Raw genomic sequence first — 21207 nt, forward strand, 5'->3', positions numbered from 1 at the left:
AAGGTATCAGCAGACCCTAGGCCCCAGCTGTGGCGCAACTGGCTGGGGCACCTGCACCGTACGCCGGCGACCCGGGTTCGATTCCCGCCCCGTGGTCCTTTCCGGATCCCGCCCCTGCTCTCTCTCCCATTCACTTCCTGTCACTCTCCACTGCCCTATAATTAAAGGCATAAAAAGCCCAAAAATATACTTTAAAAAAAAAAAGCTATTAGCAGACCCTTTTACAGTCACATGACCTTTAAATGGGACCAAAACACTCACCATAACAAACCCTGTGCCACCAAAAGCTAGAGTGTTCATTTGTTTGTCAGTGTACTGTATGTGTTTATTTCTGATAGTTTCACATTTTTAGCTACGCCCCATCCTGGGTCTTTTGGGGACACTCAGCTTATACATTAGGGAGACAGTCCAAGTCCACAGGCCCCAAGGCCCTGGCCAGTGTACACACTGTGGTCCCCTAAGTCGCACCAATGAGGACAGACATTGGTGGGAATAACAGCATATAGGTAAATATTGAATGGATTGGATCTTGGAGTCGGGATAATTGGTGTCAGTCTACTGAGGGCTAAGTTCTGGCCTGACAGACCCAAATAAGAATTAGTATTCATAAGTATTCATAATCATCATCGTCATCATCATATCATTATCATCATCATCATCATCATCATCATCATCATCATTATAATCGTCAGCAGCAGCATCCACATTTAGTGTATATTGTTTGCTATTACAGTAGTGGCTGTTCATTGCAGCTGTTTAGTGATTTTCTCCGAGAAAAACGTTTTTTATATTATTCCAAGTAGGCAGAGAAGGCTTCATGAGAAATTTGTTGGACAACACCCACCTCCCCACCCACACACACACACACAAACACTTGTCTTGTTTGACTAGCTCTGCTCAACAGTGTGGGCTTAGCACGTTAGATCCCATCACACCATCTCATTCTGCAACCTCAGCCCTTTTTCTCATTCACTCAAGCCCCCTCTAAAGAGTGTTTATGGTGGGACTGAACCCCTGAATAGCCTCATCTGGCAGCTAGTTAGACGCCATGGGCTGAATCGGTGCTTGTATGCTTGTGTTGATATAATGACATTAGTCCAGCCTTTAGATCAGGCTCCGGCCCGCGCTGTTGTCATATACGCAGGTGCCCCACATGAGCTCACTGGGTCTGCGGATCCAGATGTGTGATATCAGAACTCAGGGTAGAATTTGGATTATTAAAGAGGGAGATAGCGTTTGTGAAAGGTTGCTGTGTGTATGTGTGCAGGTGTTTTGGGAGATATTTAAGGTAATGCAGCATCTTTAGTATCCTAAACGTGATATGGACAAAAAGATGGAGGTATCTGTTGTCATTCCAGCCTGTATTTAGAATTACGCTCTTTGCCATATGGAAAAAAGACATTGCGTCATGTAGCATCAGATAGAGATGAGCGGTGGCTGGATTTATCACATTGGGACAATGTAGGTTATAGAGAACCATATAGCACCACACTGCATGCTGAAAGACTATCAGTGGAACTTTGTGATGTGAAGTGGCTGTCAGAAGGCTCTGTGGGAAGCAGAAGATCATGTGGGAGTGGGAATACATAAAAAAATATGTGGTTGACGACCCCCCACTCTGACATGCACACAGCACACAAGGCTATGACTCAAAACAGGATATTATAATAAAAATAAAAATAATAATAATAATCATCATCATCATCATCATCATATACTGTGTTTATATTCATGTCATATCTAATTGAATAATTTAGCTTTGTTTATGGCCATATAACTAGTAATATGGCCATAAATTTGTCATTTTTAATGCAACACAAATTACAAAATAGATGGCATGTAAAACAGGTGACACATAGTAAAATATAAAAACAAGACAGTCTCTTTTGACACTAGTAGGCTATCTGTTTTGTGTCTTTTTATGCTGTTGACAGACTGTTGATGGAAAGCACCATTAAGGAATGTTGATCTAAATCTAGCAAGCACATGACCTCAAAGGCATGCATACACCACCGGCAGTTCAGTTAACTGATGAACTGATGGTTTCTGGTTGGTAAATGAATAGTTAGCACTATAGTGCAATTAATCTCCCCTACACACACAACATGTTCATCTGCTCCCCTCATGACCGCATACCTAGTTACCTGTGTGAGTGTGTGTGTGTGTGTGTGTGTGTGTGTATGTGTGTGTCTGTGTGTGTGTGTGTGCGTGTGCGTGTGCGTGTGCGTGTTGGCGTGTATAGACCCCCTCCTGTCAGACAACACGAAGCTGCACTGTGAGATCATGCACACACACACACACACACACACACACACACACACACACACACACACACTCACACACACACACACACAAGGAAAAGTGTGTAAGGCCATTCTGAATGTCAGCGGACAGCTGGGTAAATGGACATCCATCTGCCTGGATCAGATTTACTCTCACACGCTTGCTGCCAACTGCATCACCAATCAAAAAAGCATATGATCAACCACACACTCCCCACCCACACACATACACATCGCACCACACACACATGCTTACACACACACACACACACACACACACACACACACACACGTGCACACACACGTGCACACACACACACACACACGTGCACACACACACTCACACACACACACACACACACACACACACACACACACACACACACACACACTCTCATAACGTGTACAAACAATATTTGGAGATCAAGCCTATAACCTTGTGGTTTGGAGAGGATCAGCTTGTCTCTTTGACATGTGGACATGTGGTTAAGGATTTAGGTCACTGGCCCCAGTAAAGGTATTAGCAGACCCTAGGCCCCAGCTGTGGCGCAACTGGCTGGGGCACCTGCACCGTACGCCGGCGACCCGGGTTCGATTCCCGCCCCGTGGTCCTTTCCGGATCCCGCCCCTGCTCTCTCTCCCACTCACTTCCTGTCACTCTCCACTGCCCTATAATTAAAGGCATAAAAAGCCCAAAAATATACTTAAAAAAAAAAAAGCTATTAGCAGACCCTTTTACAGTCACATGACCTTTAAATGGGACCAAAACACTCACCATAACAAACCCTGTGCCACCAAAAGCTAGAGTGTTCATTTGTTTGTCAGTGTACTGTATGTGTTTATTTCTGATAGTTTCACATTTTTAGCTACGCCCCATCCTGGGTCTTTTGGGGACACTCAGCTTATACATTAGGGAGACAGTCCAAGTCCACAGGCCCCAAGGCCCTGGCCAGTGTACACACTGTGGTCCCCTAAGTCGCACCAATGAGGACAGACATTGGTGGGAATAACAGCATATAGGTAAATATTGAATGGATTGGATCTTGGAGTCGGGATAATTGGTGTCAGTCTACTGAGGGCTAAGTTCTGGCCTGACAGACCCAAATAAGAATTAGTATTCATAAGTATTCATAATCATCATCGTCATCATCATATCATTATCATCATCATCATCATCATCATCATCATTATAATCGTCAGCAGCAGCATCCACATTTAGTGTATATTGTTTGCTATTACAGTAGTGGCTGTTCATTGCAGCTGTTTAGTGATTTTCTCCGAGAAAAACGTTTTTTATATTATTCCAAGTAGGCAGAGAAGGCTTCATGAGAAATTTGTTGGACAACACCCACCTCCCCACCCACACACACACACACAAACACTTGTCTTGTTTGACTAGCTCTGCTCAACAGTGTGGGCTTAGCATGTTAGATCCCATCACACCATCTCATTCTGCAACCTCAGCCCTTTTTCTCATTCACTCAAGCCCCCTCTAAAGAGTGTTTATGGTGGGACTGAACCCCTGAATAGCCTCATCTGGCAGCTAGTTAGACGCCATGGGCTGAATCGGTGCTTGTATGCTTGTGTTGATATAATGACATTAGTCCAGCCTTCAGATCTTTGCAACACTATTTTTGCATTATTTTTGATTACACATTGCATTGCTCTTATCAGCCTGTATCGATATAACTCAGAGGCAAAAATAAGCTGTGCGATTTTAAAAACAACGTGTGTCATGAGTTTACAAGCGGTGACAAGCCATAAGTCACATGTCATATTTCACTGCAAGCATGCATATTCATGTAACATCTCCCGGCATTTCCTGGTTCCACATGAGCCACAACTACAAATGGGCTCCTCCTCCTCCCCCTCTCTGCTGGGTTCTCTCTAGCATCCATGGGCTCGCTTCGGCTCCTCACCTCTCAGACGAACTGACTGCAGGGGCACCCGCCCCACCAGCTGATTCAGTCTTCCACATTAAAGAGAGAGAGAGAAAGAGAAAGAGAGAAAGAGAGAAAGAGAGAGAGACAGAGAGAGAGAGAGACAGAGAGGAATTGAAGGACAGAGAGAGAGAGAGGGACACAGAGAGAGGGTGAGGAGGAGAGACAGAGAAGAAGAGCGGAATTGAAGGACAGAGAGAGAGGATGAGAGGGAAAGAGAGGAAGATAGGTAGAGAAAGAGAGAGAGGAAGAGAGAGAGAGATGCTGGTGCAGAAAGAGTGAGAAGTGAGAAGAATAAATAGGGAGAAAAGAGGGGGGAATGGCAGCTGACGAGGGAGGGAGGGGAAGTGTGTGTGTGTGTGTGTGTGTGTGTGTGTGTCGAGGGGGGCGTAGAGCCTCTCTGTCCTGTGAGGGGGTTTCTGCAGTATTCGTCTGCAGCATGAAAGAGAGGGAGAGGGATTGAGGAGGACGGGTTGAGACAAGCTAACCAGAGAGAGCGAGACAGAGAGGAACAGACGGATGCTGAAGGGGGTAGGAGTAGGGCGTGTTGCGTCTGTAATGTTGCATGCATGCACAGATGTTTTATTGCTACTGCATCTGTGTGTGTGTGTGTGTGTGTGTATGAGAGAGAGAGAGAGCAAGAGAGAGAAAGAGTTTGCGGGTGGGTGCCAGTGCCTGCGTTTGTGTGGCACTATGAAACTGTCCCCATCTGACCTTGGCTGATTAATGATGGGTGGCAGAGCTGATGGTTTATGAAAGACAGAGAGAAAGAGAGAGAGAGAGAGGGGGGATGAGAGAATGATTAGCAACGAGGAAACTGGTCAGCTAAACAACTACATTAAGAGACAAACCTTGACATTCCAAGTCAGGATGGCATTCAAGAAACTATAGAATACTCCAATAGAATTCTAAATAACCCAAAGCCTTACTGTAGCTTACTGTTGCAACCCACCCACTCTAGCTGCTGTGTGTCTCCCTGTAAGGTGTGTGGTATGGCCAGGCTCTGGAGATGATCACAGGAAAGATCCCTTACCTGGAGGCGGTGAACGGCAGCACCGTCCTGCTGCCCTGCAAGTACGCCAGCTGTGTTGGCATCCAGGACCTCTTCTTCCAATGGTCCTTCAACGACACCGACCCGGCCAACAGGGTAAGGACCTGTTTCCTCCCCCTGTCTGCATCTATTACCCACGATGCCACAGAGTCATGAGAGTGGTCACTGAGTCCACCATCTGGTTGCTGAGTCAGAAACCAGCTGATTTTCCAACTGATGAAACATTTTTCTCATATTCTTTGGGTGATATGTTGATGGTTATGGTTATAGTTATATGATTTAGCAGACACTTTTGTCCAAAGTGGCTAACAAATAAAAACAATGCAACAGTTAAAAATGAACAGTGAACAGTTTTGACTACATTAAGGAAAATAACAATAATACTCAATAATGTCAATGCAATATCAATGAAAATAAACAAATATCATTAGGGCTGTAGTGGAGGCTAAACGCAAGTAAACACTGTATTATACACATTCATAATATGTACACTCATCAACACTCTATGAACAATCTGATACCGCATGGCGCAGTCCACCTGACCACGGTCACAGAATTCATAGTTTACCCACCTCTTATTTTACCACATCCTTGAATATCATAATACCATAACTCATAAGAACTGCTTAATTAATTAAGTGTATGCTGAACAGATGTGAAACACTATTGGCTGTGGAGTGCTTTGGTTTCAATAGGCTATAATTGTTTAATGTTATTGATTGGTCGACTTTTTTGCCAAGCAAATCAATAAAGCATCTGCAAGAATGATTAAGCAAAAAGTTCACCAACAACTGTGAAGGAAGTAACACTCACACTCAACCATGAGAAGCCAAGTAATGTATTGAAAGACGTTCAGGGAAATGATGCATGTATACTTTCAACCTCAATCTTTCGTTTGACACACAGCTGTGTGACGCTGTGATTAAGGACGAGTTCACAGAGCCTCGACACCTAAACATCTACAAGGACCGGGTGGAGTTTGTAGGCTCCACCAAGGACCAGAATGTCTCCATCTTGCTCTGGAACATCACCTTTGAGGATGGAGGGGTCTACACCTGCTATGGCAAGAACCCCAAAGAGAAGGGCAGATTCCACAATGCCACCTTCACCCTGGTGGTGGTCGATGAACGTATGTGGCTAGGGAGGGGCAAAAATTAGTGGCACAAGATGCTTCAAACCTTGATTACCTATTTCCTTTACAGTAATGCTTAATTAATTAATACAGTAGACTCTATTTTAGCAATTTAATGTACAGTATATTAATGCATGTTATTACAAGAGGAATGAGGGGTTACGGTTAGAGTTAGTCTTGTAACATATGAACATTCAGATTCAGAGATTCAGATTCAGAGAGTTTTATTTGTCACATACACAGTTATAACAGTATACAACCAGTACCAGTGAACATTTGATATTAAGTACTCTTTTACTTCCCTGTGAAGTGCACACAGTATGATTTTGTATTTATATACAGTTTACTGAGACAATCTTCATAATTGTTTGGGATACACGTTCGTACAAGTTTGTCCTTTAACGTTCTGCTCTGGGTTTCCCTTCCTCCAGTGAAGGTGGTGGATAACAGTCTGGGTATCCTGATCGCCTCTTGTGTGGGAGGCTTCATCGGCCTGCTTGTGTGCTACGCTCTGATAAAGAACTTGACTCTCTTCATTATTGCAAAGTTAGATGAGAAAAAGTAAGTGAACATTAACACAGCACAACACAGAATAACAAGTGAATCCCATTCACGTACACCGTCCTTCAGATGAGACGTTAATCCTGACTCGTTGTGGTCATAAAAGATCCCTTGGCAAGGAGTAGTGATTTCCCCGGTGTCCTGACTAAATTCTCAACATTCTGATCATTCAGTCTGGCCCCCTAATCATCCCCCGGTGGCATTCCTTTCCTTACTCTCCACCTCAAAGCTGGTGTGTGGTGAGCATTAGTCGGCCGTGCATCAGTCAAGTGGGTGCTACACACATTGGTGGTGGTTAGTGAAGTTCTCCCTTCACTGTGAAGCACTTTAGGTGCCTTGAAAAGTGCTATATAAATGCAATGTGTTGGTGTTGACGTTGATGTTGATGTGAATTAAAAGAACATACAATGTGGAAATCCAGTATGTGATGACCACTGAGTGGGATGGCAGATTATGAGTCCCTCCACTCCTGGAGCTGACACAGAATAGCTAATGGTCTTTCAAAATGAACAGGACACAAACCAGTTTGTTGGGGTGGGGGGGTTTAATTACATATTCAATTTATTTTGACAAAAATCAGGCAAAATGCAACACAAATGTGACCAGAATACTCTGTGATGACACAAAGAAATTGATATTCCAGCCTATTTGAGGATAACTTGTTTGTTCTTTCCCTTTCTCTCTCCCTATAACCCTCTCTGTCCTTTTTCTATCTGTGTCTATGGCTCACAGTAAAGAGTGCCTTGTGACGTCTTCAGGGATCGATAACACAGAAAACGGCCTCTCAGGATCCAAATCGACGCCCAAAGCCACACCAAAGAAAGCCTGAGAGCCTGCATGTATGTAGATTCCCATAGAACAAAAACAAAAACAAAACAAAACAAAACAAAACAAAACAAAACAAAACAAAACAAAACAAAACAAAACAAAATCATCCAAAACACAGTACCCTCCCTCTTGACTCATACCTCTGCAGAACGATGCCAAATGCAGGAGGGACATGAGACGAGCACCCCCTTCAGGCTAAACACCTCTCCAGTCCTCCTGCTTCCATTTACCACACTAGGCACGAAACATGAAAGCCCACACTGATCCACACTAAGCAATAGGCTACAACCACACCTCCTGTATTTCCACATCGTTTGATTTGTCTAACAGCCTTTCGTGTTGTGGTATCGCTGCTTCTTTTTCCCCTGCAATGTATATGCTTAGAGAACTTCTCTTAGTGCAACATTTTGTTTCTTTTATGGCACCTTATCCTTTCGAGTGCACTAGTGCAAAGGGAAAGTGGATGCCATCTGTGGCTCCTGGTCTAGAACTGTGGTGCTTCTTTTGCAGATGCAGCTATAGGACATATCAACTCATGCTTCTCTCTCAGGTGTATGAATCAATTTGGAGGGAACTCTTCATTTCTGCATATATTTCTATATGCACTTGTGTGGTCGAATGGTACACAGAACCATGTGGGACTGTTTTTCTTATGATAATGTAAAGAAATAGTAATATAGCATATATTTATTTTATGCAAACTATGCTTGAGACAGGGATAAATGTAAGCTATACATTGTTTTTCTTCTGGGCTGGATAAGGAGCACCCCCCCTCTCTATCTCTCTTTCTCTCTCCTAGTTCTTAGTTAAAAACGGTCAGTGAACCTGTCCAATCCTGCACAGGTTCACTTACGCACCTCTCTGACAGGTAAAATATTGTCCCTCCCTCTCTCTCTCTCTCTCTCTCTCTGTCTCTGTCCATCTCTCTCTCTCTCTCTCTCTCTCTCTTCTTGCTCATCTGTTTTCCTCACACCATCCCTGAAAGTTGTTTTGCCCTTACCTCAGCTCTTAGCTGGATCGCATCTATTCCCCAGGGAACATCGCAAGTTTGTCTATTGTGGCCCACACGTCCCACAGGCATTAGTTAACTGCTCCCAGGACAGATGTCGACCAGAGCTGTTACTCAGCTGTGCTTCGTTTGTGTCCTTTCGGCCACACTGTGCAGCCACACCCTCTATCGGGAGTCAAGGATAACTCCCTCTGTCTGTGCAGGAACGCCTGGCTAGAGGAATCTGGTTAATGAGATTCTTAAAATAGTCAACATTAGCAGAAGGGCCTGCCTGCTGTGTGGTGGATGCAATAAACTGTTGGTATTCTCTCTTCCCGTACAGTCTATTTTGAGCAGTACAGAGAGGTAATGCAATCCTGTAGCCTTGATGCAGTTGTAATGCTATTGCCAAGGTTACCACAGTGATGTACCATTGAGAGTGCGTGGGCCCCTCAACTCAGTTTTTCATTCTTTCCATACTCTACTACATGCACAACCTGAACTACCCGTTCAGCACTTTTCCTTAGTCACCTATTCTAGGAAGGGGGGCTGAGGTGAAAAATTATGGGGAATGAAGGGCACTGCTTCTGGTTCAGCCCAGGGACATTCTTTATTTTTATGTTTTGCTTGCGATGACAAAAAAAAAACAAAACACAGGTGCCTGTAAGCGCTTCTATCGCCACCTGCTGGTGGAAAGGACTAAGTAATGCAAACAAATACAAATACATGCAAAACATAAACGCTGCAAAAAGAAACAAAAAGAAAATGTTTAAAAAGATGCAAAACTTATAAAAAGGACAGATAAAATACTTCACGCAGATGAATGAACCTGACAATCCCATCCCAAGACCCATGCTCCTTGATAAATGAATGAATCTCTTAAAAGCTACAGTTAACCAATGTATTTTAGCATGTTCTAATGCCAGATTTATAGATACACAAAGCTCCTAACAGTAGAAATATACTTGATGTTTTTTTCACTTGAAACCCAGAATGAATCATATATTACCAACCACGTATTTAGAGGTCGGTTCAAACTTTTTTCATGTCAAAGTAGTTTATGCTTACTAATCATGCTTTACAATAACACATAATTCTGTGTGTGTGTGTGTGTGTGTGTGTGTGTGTGTGTGTGTGTGTGTGTGTGTGTGTGTGTGTGTCTGTCTGTCGTCTGTTTGTCTGTGTGTATATTGTGTCCTAATAAGTGATGGTGAGTGTGTGACGATGTGTATGAGTGTATGAGAGAGTGTGTAAGTGCATGCATATATCTGCCTATGGCTCACGTTGAGCAGTGTCAGAGAGTCTGCTGTGGATCGTTTAGGGCTGTAATGTACCTGCCAGGGCTTTGATCTGGACTGTTACCTAATTATAATTAACGACAGCTCTGAGAAGCATGCTCTCTGGCCTGTACCCCAGGAGTATCGTATCCAAGCCCACAGAACTGAGTTGGGAGCCCAATGCTCAGTGATGATCCAGCAAAGTGGTACTCATAGGAGGTTTATACCGAGAGCTTGTAATCATGAATGTACACATACATTCACATACATCACATATACACACACACACATTCACACACATATTTTCACACACACACACACACACACACACACACACACACACACACACACTGCACCTACAAACATACATATGCATTACATTTCTGTTTGTAGCTACATTTATGCAACTGCTCAGACCAACTGCTAAATAATTTCCTACAAATGTAAGGTAATGGCAATAACACATTCTGTGCATTGGCGTAAAGAAAAGACAATGGAGTGACAAGGACTAGGAAGCAAAATCAGTCATATATATGGGGATGTCTAAAGTGAGATGCTACTGCAAGACTGGATAGTTCCTACACCTGCAGAACACCTGTGTAAACAGGTCACCCCCCCCCCCCCCCCCAAAAAAAAAAAAAAAATCCCTTGTTCCTCATTATCCCCCTCTCCCTTGAAAAAGGTTTACCACTTTTCAGGTCCCTACTACAGCAAATGATGCCAAGGATGTAGTCCAACAATGACACGCTCCCTTGCCTCACAAATGAGACACTTACCCATTTTCTTAAAACATTTTTAAACTGTTGAAACTAATTCCCTGGCATATTTTGTAAAACCAAACTTCAGTCTTGGCATATACTTTGAGGTAGCTGTTAGAAAACTGAAGAAAGTGCAAAAGAAAGCAGAGCAAGTATGTAGTCAGAAGAAACCTCCTTAGCCAGGCTGAATAGCTGTGAGTCTTGAAACAGAAATGTTTGTTGAAACACTTGACTCATCTGTCTGGAATGACAGGTAACGTTGGGGCTCATCTGCAGAGCAGCAATAGAACATATGAGCTGATGATAGCATTCAGGCAGGTACTTAATATTTAAATTGGACCAAGTATCGAACCCTGAGGCACCTCCAGTGGAGAGGCACAATTGCTTGGGTATGTCCTAGCATTATGTGAGATTTGGACTCAACAGTTTCTAACATGCCCAATTCAGAGAGACTGCAAATATGTCTACCTGGAGGATATCCATGGTCAGTAGAAATGACTCATAAAACTAGACTAGGATTAGATGAGTAGCGGAATTATGTTTTTCTAAACTGAGGACACATAAATAAGAGTTCATTCAAGCTGTCATATCTTGCTTCTAGTCTTACCTTTCATACAACAGATAAATGTACTCTGGAGCTGAATGACAAAAGCAATGGCATTCAATGTTATTACCCTCTGTAATCTGATCTTCCTTTTCACTTGATCTGTAAAGTTAGCATATTGCTAACTACTCAACCACTCACTCCACCCCATACACGCAATATACCTCCTCTATCATCACTTGATTGAAATGCAATAGTGAGAAAGTCTTCAGTGGTCTGTGTGGAAGGTTTTTTTTATAATTATTATTTAAATTAGGTGTATGTGGAATTAGTGCTGCACATCCACTGATTTATGATGAAGTAGCATCATGACCGTAGTTGATGGTAGCACTAGATGGCACTTTAGAGTTAGGTTGGCTTATGAGGTTTTGTTTGGATAGAGCTTCAGTCTAACATCCTAAGATTGCATATGCAGTGGAGATTCTTTACTTCAGGGCAAAGCTTCCTACATCTTTAAAATAACTGGATGTATGTATATTCTAACTTGATGTCTTGATGTACAAAGAGAGAGAGAGAGAGAGAGAGAGAGAGAGAGTTTGAGTGTGTGTTTTTTTGGAAGATTGTCAAAATGCTAATTGACTATAGCTATAGCATACTGAGCACATAGATAGAGTCCTCCCTTTTAGTTTGAACGTTTGTTCAGGGTTTCAGTTCCTCTGCATTTCTGATGAAGGATATGGGCCTTAATAAGGATAAGAAACTCAAAGGAATATATTTAGGGGGAAATTCATATTTACATTCATTGAGAACTGTGTTTAGATGTATTTGGGTATGTTTTGTTAAGCTTGCTCATGGAAATTTACTGCCAACCACTCAGCATCTTTTTGGGGAGCCAACAATGGCTGTCGCCATGACACTTCAGTATTCAGAAATCTGGTTTTCTATTTTCTGCCAAAGCTGTGTTGTATTGATTTTAATGTGATGGTAGACAGTGCCTGACACATCCTAAGCCATGTAAAAGTGAACTTGTTTTTTTCTGTCAGTCATATATTGTATAGAATATCCATATTGATTGCAGAAAGAAATATAAGTTGAAGAATATTCTAGTTAATCTGCTCTGACTGCACCACGTCATTATGTAAACAGAGGACAGAAGATGAAAAACGGACGGATGTAGGCTCCAACAAATAAGGTGAATAGGGTAGGCCAACTTAAACCATGAATTCTAAAAGGTGTATCTGTGTAATTTCTGACACTTTAGGGCACATTGTTTTTATTAAAAAGGTGGTAAGGATATTGAAAAGGAGTAAAGATAATTCCACCCCCTTTTTTGTTCACTGGAAGATGGTAAGGAGATGTAAGCTCTGTTGTGTTGTAATATTTAACTACATTATTTTTGATAGAAATGGTTCAACAAAAGAGAGACATGTTAAGACATGTGTCTGGTTGTTATGGGAACACATTTTCATATGCTTTCTGGATGACAGTAAAGTTCCATTTTTTATCACTAATCACACACAGCTACAGTTTAGTGGCAAAGGCAAATATAATTTTGAACCAAAAAAACAAACATTTTATTTGTCTCTATTTGAGGCCAGTCGTGGGATAACCCTACCTTGCAGGGGTGACTGTATAAAGGCTGTGGTGCCGTTGGATTGCTAGTTAGCTACCTCTCGTCTATGGAGCGCCTCATCCACCAAAGGGCCTCTCTCGCTCCTCATACTGTGGTCACGTAGCAATAATGTTGGGATGTTGAGCTCTTAACGGGAGCTGTGGATGTGTGGCATTGTGACGGATGGAAAAATGGAGTTAGTTACAGGGACAGAAAGAGGGAGCAAGTGCGTGACTTGCTTTACCTCAGTGGGGACAATGTAGTGAAGAGACTAGTTTTTTCCCACCACACTTTTTGATCAACACGTTCTGATATGCACATTTATGAAAACATTAATGCCTAAAGGTGTTTAGCACACCAGTGTTTGGGGCTTATTTCTGTATGAATGGCTGCTTCTATGGGCACAGGGAGAGTCAGCTGTTGAGATTTTTTCCCCAGTTTCTTTAACATCAACCATCTGTACTGAATCATTTGTTCAACTCCCAGAGCTATTTGGTTTGGGTGGAAATGGCAGTGTAGGCCTACATACGGGGAACGGAATATCAGTCTTGATGTCATGATTTTATGAAATGGGTAAATAAACCATTTTGAGCAGAAGTACTAAAGACATTATCCAAGACACATTTGGAGAAATTCTTAAAGATTGGGAAAATAAGAATGGTACAAAATGGTTGCCAGCAATACTGAATGTTGTTAATTGTAATATGGTGAATGGTAAGGCCCACTTCACTGGGGCAGGGTTGAATGACTGTGTTAGGTTCCATGCCTTGTTTCTGTTGATTGTTCACTTGTGTGTGAGATTGTGTAATGTAATGCAAATGATCTGCTGTTTGGCCACGTTTTGAGTCGGCTGCCCACAGTATTCGATTGCACTTTAGACAACAGAATGTTCTCAAACTTGAAGTGTTCTGTATCTATGGAGGCTGCTGTTGCTGAATGTTGAGTCCATAAATGCAGTAGATCTATTTTACCAAAATGTGAACATAACTGTGAAAGTAGACACCATAACATAAATGCAGTTCAACAATTACAATAACTCTGTATTTCAATATGGGATTGTGTATTTCAAGATGTTTTGAAATGTCAACTGTTCAAAGAAATTGAGCTGGTTTCTTAAAAGCTTTGTAGAGATGATATAATCCAGATGATCTAAAAGGGAAGAGAGAGAAAGTTATCATTTTCAATCCTTTAATCTCTCTGTAAAATACAAGCATCCTAGCTCTATGATGCTTTTCAGAAACTGATGTCCTTTGTGCATTTTCACTGTTGACCAAGGGGTCCTAGGATGGTTCTCTGCATGATCCCATGAAGTCCCCTCTGGATTTACACACAGGTCTAAATTAATACATAATATATGAATATGCTGAATTAATATATAAATATGGAGTTTGGACTCATATCTGGTCCAGTTGAATGGTAATGCTACGAGACCTAATGGTGACCTTTAAAACATTCTTCCAACAGTCACACTTGATTGAACAGAACCAAAGCTAAACTTCAATTTGCCAAAGCAGAAACATCACCTAAAAATGTGCAAATCTCCAGAATGTTCCCTTACATTCTAATGTCCCAGGTCAGAGATTCTAAAGTTGATCTCACCCAGTCACAAACTCTGACCCCTTGGTCCATAACATGAAGGGGCATCCATGTGGTTCTTGCATTCAAACAACACAGCCATGCATATCAATTATATTTTCTTTATTACAAAAGCTTAAGAAATAAAAGTTTTGGATAAAATACAAAGGATGGCGTTATTGTTTTTTTGTGTGTGTCATTCTAATAAACAATTTCCACAAACCTCTCAAGACCTGTACATTTAAATGTGTATGTATATAAAAAAAAATCTGTACATGAAACAATATTTTTCAGATAAGTAGATGAAAGTGGGATAACTATGATGATAACAGCATGCAGCATAACAGCATGACTTAAAACAACACAAACACATTTGGCAGGATGTTTAGTAATGATGGTACCCAGCAGCATAATGATAATGGATATATTTATCCTTTATATATGATCACCTGATGCTTCGAAGGAATGACTTCAAAATACTAATTATGAGGTTCGTCAAGAATTCTGAAAAAGATTAGGAACAAAAATACACATCGTTATGGGTAGATCTGGGTTATTGTTGTGTATTTCTTGGGTTAATTCTTGGGGGAAATTATCCCATCTAGTGGTGAGATGGTATATTGCAACAGACTTCAGAATTCTTAGCAAAAAATAGATTTTGCACAGAACTGTAGCCTACTGATGCATGCTAAGCTACCACCCATAAAACTCTGAAGTTCGCCTACAAAAAAGCTGCCATCTTTGACATCCGGTATCTGGCGAATTTTCCTATGGGAAAATAACATGGAGATTTTGAATTATGGCACCTGTTAAACTCTCACGGGGATGAAAAAGTCTGAAATGCAGACTTTTTCCTGAACACACTTTTGTCCTCTGCCTTCGAGTGGATACTGTGATCTCCGGTACGTGAAGGGGACACTTAGATTTTTGCTACCCAGAGCTAACCTGCAATGCAACTTGCCATAGGTAAGTTAGCTTCAATTAACAACCGGATGTCCTTATATGGGCAAAGATGGCCGTTTTGATTCTTTTTTGTAGGCGAACTTCAGGAGGTCTATACCAAGGCCTCTTACTTGGATGACTGAGTGGATCCACTCAAGCACTGTGCTGACATTGGTGTAGACGCCGGGGTAGTTGTTGCGGGCACATCCCCTTCCCCAGCTGACCACACCCACCAACTGCCAGTGAGAGGTCAGATACACCAGAGGACCCCCACTGTCACCCTGGGAAACAGTAGAATTGAATTAAAGAATGGAATCTGACAAGTGGAACAATAGAATGCCCTGACGACAAGAGGCATACCTGGCAAGAATCCATCTCACCCTTCATATACCCAGCGCAAAACATTCTGGGTGAGATGGAGGTGCCGTAGACAGATGGTTGGGTGCAGACTCCCTTGTCAACCAGAGGAACCGTGGCCTTCTGCAAGACAGAGGCTAGCTCACCTAAAAGAATAGAAGAGAAGATACGGCTTAAAGAAAGCAAAAGGTTTCCTAGAAGGGCATATAGAAGGGAATGTGCCCCAGACAGTGATCAATAATCCTCAAATTTCTCCTGTACGTACCGTTCTCCTGAAGTAAACCCCAGCCAGTCACTACGAGTGGTTCTCCAGTCTTCAAGGGCACATAGTATGGGGGCAAACATACTGGATATACAGAGTCTGGATGGAAACATTACAGAGCAACAAACATTACGTGATTAAGCCATAGGGAAAACTAGGGGCAGGTGAGCCATTGTTTAACTGCTGCTGTGGAGCCATTCATTTACATTTACCCAAAGTAATGGTGCTACAAAGCCAATATGAGTAAATAATGCCGCTAACATAACAATCCATAAACACAGCACACCAGACAGTAAAACAGGACCGTGTTCATATTTGACATCAATCTAATCCTGCTCAACACCTGGTGAGCAGAACATTCAAATAGCTCAAAGTACATAACGCCTCTAGTAGTACACTCCATGGCAGACCCATGAGGACAATCTAAATGTCCCTCAGCCCACCTGTAGTCTCCACAGGTTGGGAGAGTTGCATCAAGGCGATGTCGTAGTCATTCAATGTGGGTTTGTAGCTGCTGTGAATGACGATACTCTCCACGGAAACGCCCCCAGATGACCCCATCTGCGTCCTGCCCAGCACGACACGCCAGTGGTCCACTTCCCTGGTCTGACTATGTGTACATCAGTACATATCAAGGCATCAGATAGTGAATGATGAGGTATAATGAGGCAGTACTGTTTTTTTGCCATCTAAGCAGCTACTGTACTGTAACTCTAATCTAGCTATCTTAACATACCTGGCTTTAATAATATCATTAGTGGCACGGATCAAAGCTGGCTTGCTTGCCTGCCAAATGGTGTATTTTTGCGATACAACTGGCATAGTGAATAGGCTTGGTGTCATGTGAGAATGGCAGATGTGCGTCGCCCTCCTTCAAACAATATACCAACAAAAATGACTTAAGATGTTAAAAAGGCTAGCTAGCGTCCTACAACAAATGAAAATGATACTGCTTAATGTTCCTAAAACTACCACAAAAAACATGTAATTTTGGTGAAATCCTGACCATGTCTCCACGAGGGTGTCAGTACCTGTTGAAGCAGTGTGCAGCTGTAACGACCCATCTGAGGGAGACCAGCGAGCCCCCACAGCGGTGCTGGCCCCTCCACTGCAGGCTGGCCTGCCATGGCCACTCCTCGATAAAGGTGTCGCTGCCGCCCACAACCCGATCCTCACCCACCGCGGGCCCACAGTCTGGACGGGTCAGAAACAAAAGAACAGGTCAAAAGGTCAACGAGGAACTGCCCTTACACCAAACAACTTTGACAAGATTTGGGAAAGATTCTACACACTCTCTCGCTCAGACACACACACAATTACCTGAACAGGATAGTGCAATGACCGAGCCAGAGGAGCAAGATTTCCTATAGGAGATGAGGGAGGGCCAAGGTCAAAAGGTCAGACCGTGAGGGTAAAAGGAAATCAGCACTTTACTGGCACACTACAGTTCACTGACCATACAGCTATAAACATGTGCAGGTCATCAGGGGTGAAATGATTAACTTGACAATCATACTGGTATATGTGTCTCATACAAACACAGGATACATGACTTGCAAAAATGTATTTACACCGTCACATATCTGCATGTGTCCAGCCAGATTGTGCATTTTTCCTGTGGACATTGCAGCCCTTATCATGGTGTGTGGACATACTCATTATCATGGTGTGTGTGCACACGAGCGAGAGCGAGAATTTTTGTCTTCTTGTCTGTCGATGTCCTCTCTCGGCAGACTTACTGTGGTCTAACACCTGTGGGAACCAGTGCAGTGTTTGATGAGGCTTTAGCCTGAACCCCACTGAAGGACTTGGGCAGGTGGGCGGGCAGACTCTCCACTGGGACAAGAGAACTGCGGGGACTCCTTTTAGAAGAGAGAGGGAGAGAGAGATGGTCACTTCAGAGTCGTCTTGAATAATTTATTTGGCTAAACAGAGCAGCCAGCAATACATCAAACAGAATCAGTTTGGCCTACTGGTTTCCCAACATGGTTTGTGGTCAATTGATGCAAGTAATTGCGATTGCAATTTGTGAGCTGCACAGATGCTGCGTACGTACAGGACCTTTACAAGGAATGTGGACATCAACTTTAGTCACACTCTGTAAACCATTAAACAAATTAATCATCAGGGTTCACAGCGAGACACGGGTCAGTCATTCTGCTAAAGGTGCATTTTACTGTAACAGTGTTCAGCGATAAGCATAATACAATTGTATGTAATTAGGCGTCAGTTTATGAGACAATGAGTCACGATACCTTTTCAACTCAAACCATGCAGATGATTACTTTATATAAAATTCACATAAGAAATTGGATTGGGTTATGACTCAAACAAGTCTTACTGAGGACTGCAAGATGGAAGTAGAATTTAAAATGCAAGAGAGATAAAGCACTAAAGTAATATGGCCACTTTGGCAGTGAATTTGTAGAGTACATTATGCATAATCGATTCAAATGATAGTCTATGTCTTGCAGTCAGAGGAACTAAAATAAAATGGTGGGCAATTCTTAGAGGTAGAGGTAGGTGTGTGTGTGTGTGTGTGTGCAAGTAATAGAAATGAACTCGCTCTGTGTAGCCTAGTTGCCGGCAGATGCGTTGGGTGTGGCGCCATCTCCAGTTCTCAGCACACACATAACTCCAGCCGCTCCCAGCAGAGTACACCTGCAGCACCAAATGATTGCTCACAAGACGTACTGTAAGAGAGGAAAAACAGGGGGGTTGTTGTTGTTATGTAGACAGGTTTCAGAGGAAACAAAATTATGTCTGGTCTAATTGAAACCTACAAATTTCAATCAAATTTTATTTTGTGTCCTGAACATATTTCACCGCGTTCTGTAAACCTCACCTAGCTTACCATTTAAATCCTGGCCAGTACAGCACATTATGTGTGTTTCTTCACAAAAGACACATTGGTACACATATGCATGTATGTGCATTTGCTTCTATTAACAGTGTGTAACCTCCGCTGGCTACCATTACACAGGCACCTACCCGGGAAGGTGCCATTGCTGGGGACGTTGGACACGCAGTTGGCCTCGTCCTCTCCGTACCTGCAGTCGGCTTTCCCATCACAGGTGACCTCTGAGGGGACAAACCCCAGAGAGCTCCGGCAGAAGAAGTAGTTATCTGCAATTAACCGCTCCGCCACTGTGTGGAGAGGGAGGGAGAGAGAGAGAGAGACTTTTCTTGAATATCTTACTGCGGTCTATAGAATAACAGAGCCCTAAACAGCACATGATCACACACAGTCAAGAGTGTTTTGTGTTTGCAGCCAGTGGCACAGTGCAGTTCAGTCAATTCGTACTATGCAGAGCTTGAAATTGCTTTTTGCCCTCACCCACCACTCATTCCCCACAAGATTACAGGATCCTGATAGTCAGTCTATAATCTAGTCCAATTTTCTGGAGAGAATCATTCAGGCATGTGCATGACATGGGGTATGAATGAAGATGGGGGGGAAACAGGAGCTGGCTGAGGGATTGAAGGGTTGGTTTAAAAAAAAGAGAAAGCAAGTAAGAACTAAGCAAGAAAAAAAAAAACACAAAAAAAAAAACATTCAAGGCATTCAAGGAGAGGATACCAAACAGTATATTTTTAAGGGGTAGAAGGATGGGGATTGCAAAGACAAAACAAGAGAAACAAGAGAGAGGGGAATAGAGAGAGGGGAATAGAGAGAGGGGAATAGAGAGAGGGGGATAGAGAGAGGGGGATAGAGAGAGGGGAATAGAGAGAGGGGAATAGAGAGAGGGGAATAGAGAGAGGGGAATAGAGAGAGGGGAATAGAGAGAGGGGAATAGAGAGAGGGGGATAGAGAGAGGGGAATAGAGAGAGGGGAATAGAGAGAGGGGGATAGAGAGAGGGGAATAGAGAGAGGAGAAACCTGCAGAGCTTACAGAAGTACGCTCCTATTGCTAGCGCTCCCAGGATGAGCAGGATGCATGTTGCGATGCCGACACCCAGCTTTACCTTTGACCTCCGCTGGCCCTCACGGAAAGTCATCATCTTCCTGCGTGTTTGCATCCCCATGGCTGTGTGTGTTTAGAAATGTGTGTTTTAGTGTGTATTCAAATGAAAACTTTCCAAAAATTCAGATGTCAATTACCATGAAAGAACTTATACTTAATATGAGAATGTAGGCCAGACAAGGTTTTTGTCCTCAGACCTCATTTTTAAAAATACTTACAGCATGTTTGGGCACCCAATTATGATTACCACCCATGGCAAAGCAGTCAAATTAACACATGATCACCTCACCTTTGTGTTCACGTCTTGTCTGTGTTTCTCCCTGTGTTTGTGAACTTGCCTTTGTTGCGTTAATGAGTGAGAAACTTCCAGATGGTTGCCTCTCTGCTTGGTTGGCGGCCCAGGTGATCTTAACGAGCCTTGATTGGGGATTTGTTCCCATTCCCACCCTCTCAATGAAAGTTTGACAAAAATGCTGTGTTCTTTGAAACTATAGTTTTGACACATCACTGCAAAAATGGTTTATTGTTTAAACAATGATTGAGGGGATAAGGATTATTTAAAGTTTTTTCTCTAAAAATGTAAATGTAAATCTATTCTGTGGCTTTTTGAAAACGCTTCCAAATGAGGCCAGTAGTCTCTGATTTGAATCCACGAGCAGGAAATAAGGTCAAAAGTATCTTTGTCCCTTATGGCCTCCTTTTACCAAACAACTTTGACAAGATTCGGGAAAGATTCTTGAAAGATTAGAGGCTTTTGAGTAAAGCTTGAATGGGGGCATTAGTTAAAAGACTACAATCTTTCAAGAATCTTTCCCAAATCTTGTCAAAGTTGTTTGGTGTAAGATATTGTAGCCATTAGCTGAAATCATGCATGAAAAGATATTCTAGATTCAACAGTTGTGTGAGAACCAGAAATATGTGTTACTTATTACAAGTCAAGCCAACACCTAAATACCAAGAAACACATATAGAGAACATTTATATATCATTTGGACATGTTATATAATCTGTAATGATTTATTGCTTTTTGCAAAGTAGAGTTGTACAAAGTCAAAAAGGTCTGTCACTGATGTATGTCTTTGCAATAGACATGTGCCTTTCTTAGCTTTTAAAGCAAATACAATCATGTACTT

The 21207-nt window shown here is 42.4% G+C and overlaps 2 protein-coding genes across 4 annotated transcripts in view; one reads left to right on the plus strand and one right to left on the minus strand.

The window, feature by feature from the left end:
- Window positions 1–9533, plus strand: part of LOC121708801 (sodium channel subunit beta-4-like) — a 13487-nt gene extending 3954 nt beyond the window's left edge. The window contains exons 3-6 of the mRNA XM_042091715.1: window positions 5206–5369; window positions 6180–6402; window positions 6837–6966; window positions 7699–9533. Coding sequence (XP_041947649.1) covers window positions 5206–5369; window positions 6180–6402; window positions 6837–6966; window positions 7699–7795 — 614 coding nt within the window. The 3' untranslated portion in view covers window positions 7796–9533. The remainder of the gene's footprint in view (window positions 1–5205; window positions 5370–6179; window positions 6403–6836; window positions 6967–7698) is intronic.
- Window positions 9534–13859: 4326 nt separating this feature from the next.
- Window positions 13860–20785, minus strand: LOC121708786 (transmembrane protease serine 4-like). 3 transcript variants are annotated; one of them, XM_042091679.1, is made up of 13 exons: window positions 20364–20785; window positions 20003–20137; window positions 19101–19256; window positions 18676–18802; window positions 17849–17971; window positions 17430–17473; window positions 17141–17303; window positions 16553–16719; window positions 16113–16208; window positions 15851–15993; window positions 15622–15771; window positions 14998–15052; window positions 13860–14122 (listed from the first exon to the last, which is right to left on the minus strand). In XM_042091679.1, the coding sequence occupies exons 1-12, from the start codon at window positions 20512–20514 to the stop codon at window positions 15044–15046; spliced, it is 1464 nt and encodes a 487-aa protein (XP_041947613.1). In that variant the 5' UTR covers window positions 20515–20785; the 3' UTR covers window positions 13860–14122; window positions 14998–15043. The 3 variants fall into 3 exon arrangements, with proteins under 3 accessions (XP_041947613.1, XP_041947612.1, XP_041947614.1); XM_042091678.1 differs by lacking the exon at window positions 13860–14122 and having other exon boundaries at window positions 14657–15052; window positions 20364–20784; XM_042091680.1 differs by lacking the exon at window positions 13860–14122 and having other exon boundaries at window positions 14657–15052; window positions 20293–20387.
- Between the last annotated feature and the right edge of the window lie 422 nt (window positions 20786–21207).

This window comes from Alosa sapidissima, chromosome 5 (assembly GCF_018492685.1).
Source record: "Alosa sapidissima isolate fAloSap1 chromosome 5, fAloSap1.pri, whole genome shotgun sequence".
In the NCBI taxonomy this organism is placed as follows: Eukaryota; Metazoa; Chordata; class Actinopteri; order Clupeiformes; family Clupeidae; genus Alosa; species Alosa sapidissima.